The sequence below is a fragment of the Marmota marmota genome, unplaced genomic scaffold (assembly GCF_001458135.2).
Source record: "Marmota marmota marmota unplaced genomic scaffold, marMar, whole genome shotgun sequence".
Taxonomy (NCBI): domain Eukaryota; kingdom Metazoa; phylum Chordata; class Mammalia; order Rodentia; family Sciuridae; genus Marmota; species Marmota marmota.
The window spans coordinates 27,035,597-27,052,782 of record NW_025999949.1 but is presented as its reverse complement, the minus strand read 5'-3'; the positions used below and the strand labels follow the sequence as shown (position 1 = coordinate 27,052,782).

At 49.5% G+C, this 17,186-nt stretch overlaps 1 protein-coding gene across 1 annotated transcript in view; it reads left to right on the top strand.

The window, feature by feature from the left end:
• Asap1 (ArfGAP with SH3 domain, ankyrin repeat and PH domain 1) overlaps positions 1-16,730 on the top strand; it is a 292,373-nt gene extending 275,643 nt beyond the window's left edge. Inside the window, exons 25-29 of the mRNA XM_048802408.1 lie at positions 3,929-3,998; positions 5,785-5,843; positions 8,811-9,310; positions 11,334-11,456; positions 13,938-16,730. Coding sequence (XP_048658365.1) covers positions 3,929-3,998; positions 5,785-5,843; positions 8,811-9,310; positions 11,334-11,456; positions 13,938-14,012 — 827 coding nt within the window. The 3' untranslated portion in view covers positions 14,013-16,730. The remainder of the gene's footprint in view (positions 1-3,928; positions 3,999-5,784; positions 5,844-8,810; positions 9,311-11,333; positions 11,457-13,937) is intronic.
• Positions 16,731-17,186: the final 456 nt, after the last annotated feature.

Genomic DNA, 17,186 nt, shown 5'->3' with positions numbered 1-17,186 from the left:
TAACTCAATTGCAGAGCACCCCAGAGTTCCATCCCCAGAACAAAACAAAACAAACAAAAAAAGAGGAGGTGGTAGAGCTTGAGTTTGTGCTTGCAAGATGAGGGGAGTAGCCGGGAGGAGATAAGCAGGCATTTGATGTTGAGACTCTTGCAAGGATGAGGGCCAAGAGAGTAGCCTTTAATGCATCTACTTCATGAAAGGCCACTTACAGAGACACTGTCTTTCTACCCCTCAAAACCATTTTCTGCCTTCTTCAATTCTTAATGCAGGTTTATGGTGTCATTACCTAGATAAACAACTGCACATGTGTATTTTTAAAGCTGGCTCTTGCTCGTGGAGTGCCAGGCATTGTTGAGCACCCTGTATGCAGGAGGTTGTGCTGGTACCCGGGCTGTGAGGACAGGAGGCTCCTGAAGGTTACGCAGCTTGCCCCAGTTCTCACAGCTGGTGCCTGAGGGCCCCACCCACTGCCTTCTGCACAGAACACCTCTGGGCTCAAAAAGCAGGTGAGTGAGATTCCTCACTGTCCCCTTCTCAATAGTCATTTCTGTACCTGTGAAGAGAAGGTGCTCCACTTAGCCCAGGGAGTCCAGCAAGCAGTGAGTGCTTTGTGGGCTAAGCCCCACTGTCCGTCTGCAACAAGCGCAGCTCCAGCCTGGCCCGGGCAGGAAGGGCCACTCCAGGTGCTCTCTGCCAGAACTGCACCATCCACAGCACCCAGAACAGCCCAGGCACCACTTTGCAGAATCCCCACTTCTGTGATAAATGGGGCCATCTGTGTCCAGAGACGTCCAAGGCAGTCTTGATAAGGAAGCAAATAGAACAATGGGCAGGTTTGAGTCTTGTGGGGGCTTTAGGATCTTTGAAGTGGCACTTCGTTATACCTCCTCCTGTTTTAAAGAACCTACTTTAAAACAGACCAGCTCATATTTTAACACAATTGAAAAAATAAGGAAATGAGAGGAAAGAGAAGGGGAAAAGATAGCAAAGTAAGATGTAGTACAGGGGCTGGGGATGTGGCTCAAGCGGTAGTGCGCTCGCCTGGCATGCGTGCGGCCCGGGTTCGGTCCTCAGCACCACATACAAACAAAGATGTTGTGTCCGCCAAGAACTAAAAAATAAATATGAAAATTCTCTCTCTCTCTAAAAAATAAAAAAATTTTTTAAAAAAAGATGTAGTACAGGAGGAGTGTGATCTCTAAAATCCCTAACATGAGGTCGCATGCCATGGCTGAGAGTGGACCCCAGATTTTACTCTAGGGGTCTCACAGGAATAAACAAAGGGAAAATGCAACAAATCATCTGGTGTGTGATTGATAGGCATAGGATTAATCCTGTTCTTGCATTTGAGATTCCTAAAGTTAATATCTCAGGGCAGTTCCTCCTGGGAACTCAGCCCATCAACATTTAGAGAAATGTCTGCAGCGTGGGTCATGGGAGGCCATCTGTGCACTGGATGAACATTCTGGAAGCCCAAGTTCTGATCTCGGTTCCACCATTCTATGCCTAAGTGACCTCTGGGAATCACTAACATTCTTCACCTTTGGCCACTGGGATTTAAAATTATGTGTTATTATCCTAAAAGATAAGGGACTCTCGTTGCCCCAGTTCACCAATGAGGAAATTGAAGCAGAGAAGTTGCTTAAAGTCATGAATCCAGAAACTTCAGAACTGGGATTTGAACCCATTTCTGACTCCAGGCCTGTCCACTAGTCCATCATTTTAGAAGACTCCTGGGTCTTCCCTGGGCCAAGTCCTCCAGGCCATTCCTGCTGGGCTAATGTCCTCTGCCTTTCCCACAAATTCCCATCCTGCAGCTTCTGAGCTGTAAAGTAAGTGACCAGGAGTCTTGGCTACAAGGTCTCCAGTTGTCCGGCCATGGCCTCCTCCAGGTCTCTCCTGCACACACCTGTGCGATCCACCCACAGCCTTTTCCAGGTTGCACGGAGAAAGAAAAAAGGACTGAGCTGCCGCCATCATTTTTGCTCCTCTTCCTTTTAGTGCTGTCTTTTTTTTAGGAATGTTTCTAAGCCAGGCTTTTCTTCTGGGCACAGCAGGTGGCCTTTGCCTAGCTGTGAGATTCACCAAGAGTGGAAGGGGACAGACATTGCAGGGGAAAGAAAGAGCAGAGCTACAGAGGCATCAAAACTGTGTCTTTGAAGAGTGGCACGACATCTTGAGTGGCCAGAAAGGAAGATTAAATGAGGACTCGGCACATGGGACCAGACCACAGCCATGATAACTCACCTATGTGACTTCAGAGAGGAGGACAACAGAAGAGCCAAGGGGTTCAGCCTGCTGGTCTCCAAGTCACTCATGCCTGTCACATGTAAAAAAGTGAATTAGTAGCCATTGTTTGAAGTGTTTCCACCTGGAGAGGGAATCCATGGATGTGATGTTTTGATAGTTAGGGCTCATTTCAGTCTGAAAGGGTAGGATTTGATATCCAGGACTGTAGACTCAGTACTGAGCATGATGCTGGGGTGGGGGCGGGGGGGGATGGAGAAAGCCTACCTTAAAGGAATCAGTTCAGATTTTACAAGAGATCCCAAAGAAGTCCTCCATTATCACGTTACAGGCCCATGGATACACTGATGGTTAGCAGTATCTTATCAAAGTTAAACAGCACTGGTTTGAAAGTCTTTGATGCTGGCAATGCAGTTGAATTTATGTCTTTGTGTATAGATACCCTAGAATCAGGGACATTCCCTTCAAGAGACCCCAGCACTGCCAAGCCCTCCTGATTGAACAGGTTCTGTAGGCCTGGGAGGGTGGAGGGTGAGGTTTAGAGTGCAGACCTGGAGGTGGTCTCCCTGGCTCTGACCTGCTACTTCACCTTGGGCAATTTTGCTTCTCTTTATGGTTCACCAAGTGTAAAAGAGAGAGGATGATTATATTACTTCTCATGGGCATGATTACGTTGAGACACTTGGTATATTGCCTTGCTCACAGTAAGTTCTCAATAAATGTAGTTTCTGTGATTAATGTTACCATTGGGGCATCATGAAGGGTGGCAAAGAGCACATAGATTTGTGGTCAGGACTCCAGGGCATTTTGAGATAGGGTCTCATAAGTTGCTGATGCTGGCCTCAATCTTCGAATCCTCCTACCTCAGCCTCCTGATTTGCTGGCATTATAGATGTGCGCCAGCAAGCCACTTTTATTCTAACTGGTCTTTGACTTACGCTGGGCAGAAGCACACTTACATTCACCTGCGGGCCTCTGGTTTTGCCACTCCCCACGAGGGAGTTCATGTGCCATAACCTCCAAGGCGGATAGTCCCTGCCCACCCCTGCCACTTAGGCTGCAGACACCATTTCCTCTGGATTTTCACAGTAGCCAACCTGACTGTCTTTGTTTCATTCCATGTTAATAGTTGCCACCCACGAGGCTCCCAGGAACAGTGGCATTTCATGTGCCTCCGTGCCCACACTTCACACTCATGCTTTGCATATAGTAGGTGCTTAAGAAATGTTAAAATATGGATGAATGACGAGTCAGTGGCTCAGGGCCATGACTGTCGTCAGCACCCTCCTTGTTGTGTCCACATGTGTGCCCACAGTGTGGGGGTCGAGTGTGTCATCTGAGTGTGGTTACCAGGGGCAACCTCTACATGAACTTGACACTTTACTGTTTTCTTCCTGTGCCCCCAGTCTGAGGCCAGGATCTGAGCCAATGGGACACCAGGTCCTGTGCTCTTGGAGGCATTGTTAAGAACCAGGCTGCTCCCCTGTGACGTGCTCCTCCACTCATAATAAAAACACCAACCCCAAAACAATGCTTCATTTTGTTTTGTTTTAATGCCCCAAACGCATACAGCCAGAAGGCTGAGGTCTCTTAAACACCTTTCTGGAACCTCAGGGATCCCACCTGTTTGCAGAAACCGTATATCCCTCCGTCATGTTTCCGTATCTGATTTCCCTCGTAGGTAACGATGTGGGTCCGTCATCTTCAAGTAAGACCGCGAACAAGTTTGAGGGGCTGTCTCAACAATCCAGGTAAGCCCTCTGAGCTCCTCCTGGTTGGACTCAGAGTTGCGATGGGCAGGATTCTGCGGGTGGCTGTGGCTGTGTTCCCAGTCCCACTCAAGGTATGGTCGTTGGCAGCGTGGCTCACGAGGAGAGGCTGGGCGTCCACTCTCGGGGGCATCCTGTCCTGCATGGGGCACTCCATCCACGGGCAGCGCAGCCTCGTGGCCCTGAGGTCAGAGTCAGAAGAGGGTCTCTGACGGCGTTCCTGCCAGGCGAGCTTTTGCTGTTGCTTCTGATGTTTTAATTCTGTGACTTTGTTATGTCCCCCTCCACCTGTTCACAGACTTGGAAATTGGAAAAGATTCTCCTCAGGAAATCTGGAAGCCAGAGCTTTTCAAACACAAAACCTCTTTCTAGCTTGGCTGTCTGTAAGATTTTTGTAGGTGGGGCTAACCCTGGTGTTCCTTTCTTCCCTCCTTTCCCTGAAGGGGGACAGCTAAAGGCCATACTGTTTATCCAGCCCACCCCAAAGGGTTTTCTCTGTAGAGGTGCACCCCAAATATCAGACACAAAGAACCACTTCCAGACCCTCAGGAGAAAGAATCAGCTGGTGTGCCAGGGCCATTTTGCAGGGTTTATCAAAGAAAAAACAACACCCCTTTCCTCTTAATGCTGCCGTCACATTGGACCCCTGTACCCCTGTGGGATGGACCCAATCACTGTTATCCTCAGCTTCACAGATGAGGAGACTGAGGTTCAGAGCAGCATGAATATCAGAGCTGGCTGGTTCCATACCCTGCTCCCAACTTTATCCTCACTTGGTCCTCCTCCACCCCTGCTCGGGGGGCCAGAGAGGGGAGGGTGACACAGAGAAAGCACTTGCAATGGCCAGGCGGGGTTGCCCTCCAGGCCGCAGGGAGCTGCAGGGGGGCAGTAGGACCCCGGTGTGCAGAGGCTGCGTCAAAGGAACAAGTGCCTCGTCCTCTTCTCCTTGACTCGGTTGCTTGGTTGGAAGGCTTGGCCATTTTTTTTTTTCCTTTCAATGCAGTTAGGACAGCAGGAAGAGAAAGCAGCCGGTCAGAGGCCAGGAAGGGGGCATGAGATCAGGAAAAGGTCCTCAGCAAGGGCCGCTCAGGCTGGTGGCTGCTATTGCTTCTTGGAAGCTCAATGCCCCTGGGGTGCTCAGGGTCACTGCAGCGTCTCCTTAGAGGGAGACAGTGGCTGCCTGGCGCTACTGCGCGTGGAGCCGACTTCTGCTCTGGGCATTTGGGCGTTTCCCCTGCGCAGGTACATGTCCTCCGGAGGGCCAGCCTGAGGCTTGGAGGCCAGGCCATCTGGCGTGGAGGAGGAAGTGGGAGCTCGGGACCTGCAGAGCTGGGGCTGAATTTCCACTGTCCCCCACCGGCCCAGGGACCTTCTGCTAGCTAGTGACACTCCATGCACCTCAACTTCCTCCTCTGAAGATGAGGTGACAAGGGCTGCTTCGTGGGAGCTGATGAGGCAGGGTGCTGTGGTCACTACGTGACGGTCACCGCTTGTGGTGGCCAAGTGCTTTCATGCACGTTATTCCTCTGAACAATAAAAGCTCTGAGGTGGAGTGTGGCTTTATCAAACTCCTCGGCTTCGGGATCCCCAACCCTTTCCCATGCTTCTCAACCAGGCAAAAGGGAGTCCTCAAAATAGAGTAATATTTGGTTGAATTCTGAAAGAATCCTCTAGGTAATTCTGTAAATGCTTCGATTTCTTTGAATAATAGATCACTACTGATATTATAGAACTTCTAGATCCTAAATGGTTGTTATTTCTTGGTCAGCACCGGTTCTGCAAAGACTGCCCTTGGCCCAAGAGTTCTTCCTAAACTACCTCAGAAAGGTAAGGCTTCTCTCTTTCCTATGTTCACATGAAATTGAAGTGTCCCTGCACCTTCCCAAGGGACGGAGGTCTCATCTCTTGTTCATTGATCTGTCCAAAATGTCTACAGCAACATCTTGCACATAGGAGGTGCCCAGTAAATACTTGTTTTTAAAAAGGTTATAAATTTATTTATAAATTCAAAATCTGTGACTAGCAAAACACTGTAGTTTTTCATTTAAAAAAAAAAAATACCTTTCCAGAAGACACACTGTCATGATCTCCAAGTCTCTCCCCTCTGGGACACTTGAGCATACAGACCTGGGGAGTAGTACTGGCTCTTCCACTTCCTAGCTGTGACCTCAGTCCAGTGACCTGGTGGCCTCACGCACCTCAGCTCTAAAGTGGGGAATGATGCCTACTTCATGGAGTTTATAGGACAGACTGCAGTCATGCTCAGAGGGCCCCCAGCAGGTGGGTGGCAACAGGACCCCCCCTAGGATGGCATCTGTCATGCCAAAAAGAGGCACGAGCTCTGCACAGGACAGAAGGCAGGTCTGCAAATGCTGCTCTGCAGAGCAGAGACACTCCACTCTGACTAGGTCTTCTTCAGTCCTAAACAGAGTTTTCCTCTATAACCAAAATTTCAGACTTCTAGTGCAGAGATGTGCAGAGCCAGCCTTGCCCTCAGACCTGCGGAGCCCATCAGACGTCTGCTTCCCTGTCCTGGGAGCCCGAGGCCAGCATCAGCATAGGTCCTGGCAGAGGCCCAGGGGAGCTGCTCTGGACTGCTGGTGCCTGGGGCCAACTTCTGACCCTGTCCCGTGTTCTGCAGCCTAGTTAGAGTAGAAGTCAGTGTAGAGGAGTTAGAATTTGCCACTCTGCAAAAGTTCTTCAGTCTAGTGGCCATTTGGAAGGACATCAGCAGAAGGGGCCGGCTCCCTGGAGGAGCGTCTCAAGTGGCTGTTGACTCATCATCCACGAAGCAGTAAGGGAGCTTTCCCAGAATTTGCTGAGTCTCTCTCTAGAGTTAGGTTTTATTGGTGACAGTGTTTATTTTTATCCTGGTCTCAAGAGCTTGAGCCGAGTTTGCTAGGCACTGTCCTCCACCTTCAGGCTGCCCAGCTTCTGCCCTGTGTCTCTCGCCTATCACCCCTGAGTCCCTCTCCCTGCCTCCCAGCAGACTTTTCCTGCACCCAGACCAAATGGCCACCTAGGCGGCTGCTGCCTGCTCCCCGTCCCCACCCCTCCACACCTCCCATCCCTCCTGTGCCGTTTTCTGCTCTCTCACCTGCACCTGTCCTGGCAGCTAGACCAGGAATAGGGTAACGCGGCCTCCCAGATACTTGTCACTCATCTCCAGCACTTCCCAGTTTATACCTGATCCCATTCTGTATATATCCCTATCCACTGGCCCCTAGTAGTTCTGCAGCAGACCCCAAACATGTGATTTCATGCATATGCAATTCATCCTCACATATAAAAGGTTAAAAATTCCTCAGTATCATCAACTATACAGTGTTCACATGTCCAATTAACTAACAAATTTTTATGAATTATTTGAATAAGAATCAAGATGAAGTCTACACATTAGATTGATCTGTCTTCTAAGTTTCTTGGACCAAAGTTTTCCCTCTTGGCCTATTTTGTTTCTGTAATAGAATACCTGGGGCTGAATACCTTTATAAAGAAAAAAGGTTATTTGGATCTGTAGTGCTGAAGGTACAATGTTTGGCAGTGCATCTGGTGATGGTCTTCCTTCTGACAGAGTCCCAAGGTGATACAGGCTCACAGGTCTAGAGTCAGGAAGCAGGCATCACGTCCTCAGCGACCTCTTCATTAGGATTAGTCACAGGGGCTCCACCCTGATGACTTTAACCGTGATCACCTCCTAGAGCCTCCATCTCCTAGCACCATAGTCAGGTTAAGTCCCCACCCTCTTAACATCTCCCAGTGGGAGTTACGTTTCAGCACAGAGAGCACTGGGGAATGCTCAACCAAGATTTCTGTTTCCTAGCTCTGGAGCCTGAACAGAAATGATATTATTACTCTCACAGAAGACTCACCGCCTGCCAGGTCCCATCAGTCAATTCTTTACACATATTAACTCGTGTAATCTTCATGAACCCTTTGAACTAGGGTTTTAGAGATGAAGACACTGAGGCACAGAGATTGGGTAATTCGCCCAAGGTCACACAGCTAGTTAATGTTGAGCTCGACTTGAAGACGTGTCTGAATGCCATAAGTGCTGCTCTGCAGAGCTGTGCAAGGCTGTGAGTGGCTCAGCAAGTTGTCCCCGCCGAGCTGTGCAGCATGTGCAGCTGGCAAGGGAACAGGGAGAAGCCCTCCCAGGCACATTGGCTGGGGAGACGGTTGCAGTGTTGGAATTGCGGTCCCCTATACTGTGTCAAATGACGTCCTCAGTGTACATGTGCGCAGCGCAGGAGGAGGTCGGGTGGGCAGAGGGACCTTTCTCTTCTTACCTACTGCGTGAATCATATAAAAAAATAGGAAGTAAATTATAACAGCCATAGAATTGATAGAATTCCCCTTCAAATTTATATCTGTGCTACCCGTAAAGGATTTTAATAGCACGGCAGGTACTCTTGCTCAAACAGTAAAAGTCTCGTGTGTAGAAAATATACAGAAAAATCAGAAGGACATATATTAAAATGGCTACCTGTAGAGGTAGGCTTATGGGGCAGTTTTCAACTGTGCTTTCCAATTTTCTGGGAATAGTATCCTCTTAAGGGGGGTTTAAAATTCTGAATTAAGGTGGCCCTGTTGTCCTTGCATGATGGCTTTCCAGCTTCTTCCTCGCACCTGGCCAAGAACCGCAGCCCAGGCTTGGGCCTGGCCCCGGCTTGGTCCCCGCGAGTGCTCACTGGAGATGGCTCCACTGAGGTGCTTGTGCCTCCTGCTGATGACGCGATGCCTGCCCCCTCGGTTCTGTTTGGTGACCTTGCTCTCTCTGATTGTTCCCCACAGTGGCACTAAGGAAAACAGAAACGAGCCATCATCTCTCCCTAGACAAAGCCAACATCCCGCCTGAGATTTTTCAGAAATCTTCACAGTTGGCAGAATTGCCACAAAAGCCACCACCTGGAGACCTGCCCCCAAAGCCCACAGAACTGGCCCCCAAGCCCCAAATCGGAGATTTGCCACCTAAGCCTGGAGAACTGCCCCCCAAGCCACAGCTGGGCGACCTGCCACCCAAGCCGCAGCTCTCAGACTTACCTCCCAAACCGCACATGAAGGACCTGCCCCCCAAACCCCAGCTGGGCGACCTGCTGGCAAAGTCTCAGACTAGTGACGTCTCGCCCAAGTCTCAGCAGCCCTCCGAGGTCACACAGAAGTCACACCCAGGGGATCTCTCCCCAAACATGCAGTCCAGAGACGCTGTCCCGAAGCAGGCATCTGAGGACTCCAGTGACCTCACGCCCACTCTGCCCGAGACGCCTGTACCACTGCCCAGAAAAATCAACACGGTGGGTGCCCCCTGTGCTCAGGCCACTCACCCCACTGCCCCTGGAGGGTGTTGGGACGGCTTTGCCCCATGCAGCAGGCTGCCCACCACACCTCTGCCTGGCTCTGGGGCAGGTGCTGGGGCGGAGGCAGCCTGGTGGTCAGAGGCAGGCTGTGCGACCTTGCCTCACCTGCCACAGGACCTGGGGAAACTGCAGGGCGGTGGCAAGTTCTTCACCCTGAGACTGTTTCCCCACATACAAAAGGGGGCCCATGGACACCCAGCTCACAGGTGGGTCAGCGGGTGAGCCTTGGGAGCCCTCTGGCCACACAGCCCAAATGCTGCTGCTCTCCGGAGAACCCGAGGGCGGCACTGCTGCTTTTCCCCAGGATCACGGGAGAGCAGTTTCCCTCTCAGGGTCCTGAGTAGCTCCTCAGCCAGTGCTGCTCACGCCTTCCTAGAGGGGAAGTCCACCACCCTTCCACAGGCGGGCTTTGAGGAAGTCTCAGCCTTCTGCCATTCTGTCAGAGCAACATTCCTCCTCTGTAGTGCATCATCTTTATTTTACCACAACATGACTTTCTCCACCATCTCTGTGGAAAGGTGATGCTCCAGGGAGATGTGCAGTACTCTGCCCTGCGCACGGCTGCACCCCACGGCCCTGTACCTCAGGTCGAGGGGCACAGTTACTGTGGAAACCCAGAGTCCTCCCTCTGTGCAGATAGCCCCATCTGCTCATTTTATTGTAAAGCATGTTAGAGTAAAAGTGTATCCATGGTTCATACTGTAACCCCAGCAACTCAGGAGGCTGAGGAAGGAGGATCACATGTTTGAGGCCAGCCTGGGCAGCCTAGAGAGATTCTGTCTCAAAAGAATAAAGGTCTGAGGATGTTGCTCAGCGGTACAGTGTCCCTAGGTTCAACCCCCAGTGCTACCAAAAAAAAAAAAAAGTTTCACATGAGTACCACAGGAAAGGTAAGAAAAATAAATCATCCTCCCGTGGATTTGAGACCAGCCTGGCGAGCATCACAGATGCTCTTCCTTGTCCTCAGGAGGACGCTACCCCTAGTCCAAAGCACTGCCAGTGGCCTCACCAGCCTTTTGATTTGTGCAGTTCCAGTTGATGCTGGAAGCTTTGCAATCGAGCCGTCTCATTTAATCCTTTCCATTATAAATGAGCACATCATGGGCCTTCTCGGTTGCTTCTCAGTTGCTTTCAGAGTCTGCTGCCACCATAGTTCTGCCAGGCTTCCCAGACCCCACCATGGCCCTGGCAGGGAGCTCAGGCCTGGCTCATCCAGGGCGGAGCGAGGAGGCAGAGAAGGGGGGTCACCAGACCCAAACACTTCAGAGAGACAGCTTACTCTTTTTATTACTGATTATTTTATTAGCTGGGTCCTAAAAGTTTTCTTTAGAAGGTAAGGTCTCTGTTTTCGTCTTTCTGTTTACTAAGAACTGGAAGCCCAGCCAACGAAAGCCTAAGTCAGAACTGGCCAGAAGTTAGAATGGTGTACGAGCAAGAATCCACCCAGCCGGGCTGATCCTGCCGGGGGTAGCCGACATGTCCTGACCTGCTGTTTTGCATGAGGGGACGGCGAAATTTGTTGATGCTGCACATTCAGTGTGCAGAAGCTGCACATTTTGCTTTACATCATGTTTCCTAAAAACATTTTTAGACTCCGCTGTCATTTCTGCAAGCTGCTGTTGCCAGTGGGGGAGGGCAGGGTGCTTCATGTGTTTTGGGGAAGTTGAATTTTGATTCCTGCCCACATGATGTGATTTCTAGTGAAAATAACTTGGCAGTGGCCAATCCCTAACTGGGCACTAGCCTGCTCCTGATGGAGGAAGGGCCTGTCATTCCTCAAGAGCACACGGTGGTACGCTGGGCGCCTGGCAGACACTGCCCCCCATGCGCACACCCTTGAGAAAATCAAGGCTCGGTGAGGTCCAGTCACTTGCCCCACGTCACCCATCTCCTAAAGAGCACCATGCTCTTCACCCCTGCAGCCTGTTCTTCCAGCTAAAACCCAGTTTCTATATTGAAGGGGAAGAATAAAGTGAGGCGCGTGAAGACCATTTACGACTGCCAGGCAGACAATGACGACGAGCTCACCTTCATCGAGGGAGAAGTAATTATTGTCACAGGGGAAGAGGACCAGGAGTGGTGGGTATGTACATTTGGTCCCTCCATTCAGTCACCAACCACACCCTGGCAGATGACATGTGGGGACCTGCAGACCCTGCAGTCAGTAAAGCATCCCTCACGCACAGAGAGCCTGTCAGCCACGACAATGGCCCACGAGCCTTTTACACTTGATCCTTCTGCATGGTACCTTCCTTCAGAAATGTATGTGATTTCCCGTGGTACACACAACCCACTGTGTGTTGTCGGCATCTTTAAATGTCCAGATGCAGAGCTCAAGCTCAGGAGAGTCAGGCACATTGCCGAGGCCAGGCGGATGATGCGCAGGCAGTCAGGTCTCTGAGTCGCTCCAGAGCTCGAAGCCTGTGCTTTGTTCCCCTTGCACGCTGTCCCCCAGCTGGGAGCCAGAAGGCGGAGGTGCAGGACATGCTCAGCTGTTTGTGGTGCTTGGCCCTCAGGCTCAGTCCTTAATCCAGTCTGGGGTTCCCAGTTTGTAAAGAGGACTTGCAGTACCTTCATCACATAATTCTAGAAGATAAAATGAAAATATCTGTGAAAATTCCCCTCACATTAAGACCTGCCGCTCAGGTATGTGTAAGGGAAGGCACCCTTGTCCTCTCCACCCAGCTCTTTGGAGACCTGTAGGCACCGTCGCACTGGTCACTTCTCAGGCTGATCAGAAAGTGTCTCCCCAGGACGACTGCCAGGCCGAGGTGCAGCAGATGGTCACCTCAAACTTTTCTGTTTAACAGTTTCCCGCCTTCAGCATGGAAATCCTCCTTCTTTGGCAGCCTGAGTCCCCTCCTCCCAAGAGGGGCTCAGTTCTGTGGTTCACAGTTGGGCCAGCAAAACCTGTGGCTGCTCAGAACACCCCCTCACGTGTGTGCCTGGCCCGTACAAGCCTGGCACATGCAAGTGTGCACACTCACCTTGGCTCCTTCTCCCCTGGGCCTGTGGGCAGTGGTTTTGCTGGACTGGAACAATGGTTTTTCCTGGGAGGTTTGCAAGATCTGGAGAAACCTTGACTGTCGGGACCTGGGAAAGATGCATGCTGTGGGCATGTTGTGGGAAGAAGCCAGGGTGATGCCTACACCTTGCCATGCGCAGGGAGCCACGCAGCAGAGAAGTCAGCACTGAGGTCAGGAAACCCTGGGCTGAGGGGGCAGGTGTCCTCTCCTGGGACAGGATGAGCTGGGGCAGGCCCAGGGGCCTCCAGCCTCTGTTGGCAGAGGCAGGCCGGCCCCCAGCATGCAGCCTGGAGAGCCAGTGTGCACAAGGCCAAGGAGATGAACTCTGAGGTCTCCAGCGGGAGTCAGTCACCGTCTGTGGCCTTGGGGGAAGCATGTCCCTCCTATAAACCTATTTCCTCTGAAAACCAGGACCTGATTAATCCTCCCTCACAAGGATGTCACCAAACTCACTTTGCTGTAGTGTGATCAAGCAGCCATCATAGTCTTTGCTAAGGATGGGTGACTCCAGCAGAGACGAGTCTGCAATAGTGTGGTCAGCATTGTTCCTGGGAGAAGTTCTCTGGGCCAACAGCACATACGCAGCCAGATGTGAATGTCACCATGCATCCCCATGGTGACATGCCACCCACATAACCCTCGTACTGCGTGGTTTCAGCTGAGCGCTCATGGCGTAGGTAGGCCACATCTTAACCATTGACTGCATATCCAGGATAAGGGACCAATAGTACCGATGGCCTCCACCGCCACGGGCCTGGTTGGTAAAGGAGCTGGTTATAGGCTAGACACAGCTCTTGGCTTCCACTCTGTGCAGTTGGTACTTCATGCAGAGAAAATGAGAGCTGGCCTGACTCATCCTGTCCCATGCTTCAAACCACCCTGCTGGGTGTATTTGCCATTTAAAGCCAGCGTGAGTGGTCTTGTCTTTCCTGCTGTCGAGGACTCCCGATGTGGTTCTCTTTGATGTGATTAACACTGACCTAATAGAGGTGATGAGAAGATCTTTGCAGGCAGCCTGGCTCTCGGCCTTGTGTAGCAGTCAGTACGGTTGCCCTCAGCCTCAGACTCCCACAATATCCTCCCCCAGAGTAGCCAGAGGATAAATGATGGGCACGTAGCAGCTTTCCCCATGTAGTTTGTCTTTTCTTTTTTAAAGTAATCACACAAGCCTGAGAAGGGCTTTTCTGGTGCCCTGTTATACAGTTGAGAGGCTTAGCAAGGTGTGTTTGACCCCCACCTCCTCCCCAACTGGAAAGCAGAAGCATCTGCTCAGAACATGGATCGTGAAGTCTGGGCTGGAGGGAGGCCTTGGGCATGCTGTTCCACCTCTCTGGGAACTCCGTGGGGGCAGGCAGATGGTGCAGAAGTGCCCTTCTGTTGTTTCGTTGCATAGTTTCTGTGGTTCACAAAGGATGGGGAAATGTGTCTGGGTCCACCCCAGGGCTCTGGGTTCTGGGGCTGGGCTCTTACCCCCCTGGACTTGTCCCAGGGCAGCTGCCTGCTGCCTCCAGCCTGACCACTATCTTTTTCCTTTGCAGATTGGGCACATCGAAGGACAGCCTGAAAGGAAGGGGGTCTTTCCAGTGTCCTTTGTTCACATCCTGTCCGACTAGCAGAAAGCAGAACCTTATGGTTGTCTCCATCCTCCATGCCAGACTTCTGCTTCCATGCCACCCTGTGCACAGTGTGTGTATAGCTGCTGTTACAGAATAGGAAACTCCTCGAGGGCCACCTCGGGAGGGGAACAGAGTATGTATTGTAAATATCCTGTGGTCTTCTGCCTTTGCCAGTATGAGGGTAGCCTCGGGGCCCAGTGCGCCTTGCTGGTTTGCCAAAGCCGTCCTTGGCACCTAGCACTTACATCTCTCTCTATCTGTGCTGTTTTACAAGCAAGCAAAAATAAAAAAATTAAAATTAAAATTAAACCAACTACAACAAAAAACCAGGAGTGTAGGAATTGCTGGCTTTGAAAGTAGAGTGGTTTCTGTTCAGCAGCCATTAAAGGGCCTAGAGTCGACTCTGCTCCTTACAGTGCAGTATTCTCAACCTTGTTACTGAAAATGCAGCATTAGCAAAGAGGTGGGTTCTGTTCTCCAGGTGAAACTTCTAGTTAGCTCCATGACAGACCAGCCTGTAGTTATCTGTGTACACAGTTTACAGCTACAAAAACCTACTTTGGTATTTATTACAGACAAGTGCTCAGTTAAATATGTTACTCCTTCAGCAAATGTTCACTGACCCAAAACTCTTTGTGGCATTTTACAATGCACACAGCCTCATGCAAGTTGAGACAAGTGGATTTATACTGTCTTATGATGATGAGTGCCCACCCTTGAGATATTACCTCATTATGCAAAAATAACATATCCTTCATGCCTATTTTGACAAAGTTTAAAATATGTCTGATGAAGTTTAACTTTCAGGAACCAAGGACTGCCAGAAAATATTAGCCTCTACATTATGCATGCATCTAGAAGCTTATACCTGAAATCTTGCCTTTTATAAAGGAATAAATAGTATGAATAAGTTGAACTGTACATTTTTTAAACTTGATTGCCATTAAAGCAGAAATTATAAGGTTGCAACTATATCTGTTTGTAGTCAGTCATTCAACTCTCTCAAAGAGTACGAATTTACATAATGTATTATGAATCAGCATCCCTCAATTGTGTTGAAGCATCTAAAGTGTTGGTTTTAAATTATTTTCTTAGTTTTGTTCTTGGATAAATTTACTTTTAAAAGACTATTCAAAATGGAGAATTTAAAAGTCAGCCCTTCACACAGTGTTTCCAGAGTAGGATCCAGGTGCTGAAACCAAGCTCTTCTGCTCTTCTTCATACATTAGTGTTCCCATCTGAAGCGCCAGCCACTAGACAGTTCCCTTTCAAGTCAATTCATAACCAAGTTTTGGAAGCTGCTATGAATTGCACTGTGAAAAAGCTCTCCCTGCAAGGAGTCTGTCTCTGTTTCTCTGTCACTTGTGCTCTTTCTCTCTCTCTCATTTTGTTTTCATCCCAGCCATGCTTATCAGACCATTAAGAACATTGTGTTTTGATCTTTGGCATCAGTCTGAATTTTGGACAAGAATACAACAGTCATATTCCACAACCAGTGGGACTGTCCTTGATTCTAAGGCTCGTGTCGTTCTGATGTTCCATTTGCTTAAACTACTATTTTGGCAACAGCACAGAAGACTTAATATTTTTAAGCAGATAATCTTAGCCGTGAATGAGAAATGTTAATTTCACAGAAGCACAATTCCCAACCAAATCCATAGGAAAAACCCTCTTTCATAGTCACAGTGCTCAGTAAATATTTAGTTCTGCTTAAGTGGTTACTATGAAAACTTTGAGTAGCCACCTGAAGAATTAAACCTTGCATGGCATACCTGAGAAATATTTCATCAGCTACTATTGGAAACTGATTTTAAGCAATTGCTTCCTCAGCATCAGGGCACACGTGCATTCCCACACCTAACCCAGAATGTGAGGGAGGCACCAGGCCACGTGCTGATGTGTGACTGGCCGTGCCAGCAGCCTCAGCATTTAAGCCACACTGGTATCAGGACAGGAAGTCAGCATCTGAGGCTGCCCTGGGTCCCAGCTCATTCATTCACAATTTGAAGTTGCAGTAAAGAGCCGTTCTTCATTGTGGCCAGACTATTTGCAACTCATCTGAAAATAAACTAGTTATTTTAAATACACACACAAGCTCCGTCTCTAGAGTTATGTGGAGGCGATGTCTATTCTGTTTCCCCTATTGTAGAAACTCTCACAGATGCATTTTTCATACCTTTTTTTTTCCTCCTCCTCCTCTCTGGTTTGGTTTTGTTTTCCATGAGGAATTTGAGTTCTCTCTAATCCAGCTTACTGTGGGACATAGGAAAACTAGATAGAAAAACCGTTGGCAATCTTGTTGAGTTTAAATCTGATCTCGTTCTTAAACTCAGTGAAGAGCCATGATCTGCCATTTTGTACATGATATAGTATTTTGAAGGAATGGGACCTTACCAAAAAAAAAAATAGCAAATTAGTTCTTTTTTCCCCCAGAGAAGAAAGTAATGTTCTGCAAGTAGTGTGTGTCTATTTGACTGTTGAACAGCAATTGCTATTTATTTTTGTATTGCCTAGAACTTCAACGTGTTGTATAGGAATCCCATAGTGCCACTAGTTAATTTCCGAATCCTCATCTGGATGTTACCATCAAACATCAGTACACTTTTCGTTTCACATGTATTTAATGTGACCGTTTTTCAGTACTGTATGTGTTAATTTCTACTTTTTTTAATATTTAAAATTGCTTTTAAATAAACATTCTCAGTTGACCCCAAACATCTGCAGTGAGACCATTTTGTGAGTTGTCCACTCCTTCCGACTGGAGAAGGTCGGGACTTCATCGGCTTTACTCTGGAGGAAAGAATGATACTGGTCATCTTACCTCCTGTGAACAGTGTGCGGCACTGTGAACAAGACAGGAAGGAGAAGGGGGCCCCTCCGTGTCCCGGGGTGACATGCTGATGCAGCCGCAGCTCTAGGTGCCCAGCAGCGTGCCGCACAGTGCTTCTGTCGGCAGCTGTCACTCCTGGTGCTGCCCTGAGGTGGGGTGGAGCAGCTCAGGCCCAGGTGCTCTGCCTACAGCGTCTGGCTAAGTCCCCAGTGAGCCCCTACAGGGGCACTGACCTCTCACTTCACAAGCTTGGAAATGAAACTCGGAGAGATTCGTGGCTCCAAAAATCACTGAGTCAGGAGTGCATACAAGTGGTTCTGGCTACCATGGCAGAAATCTGA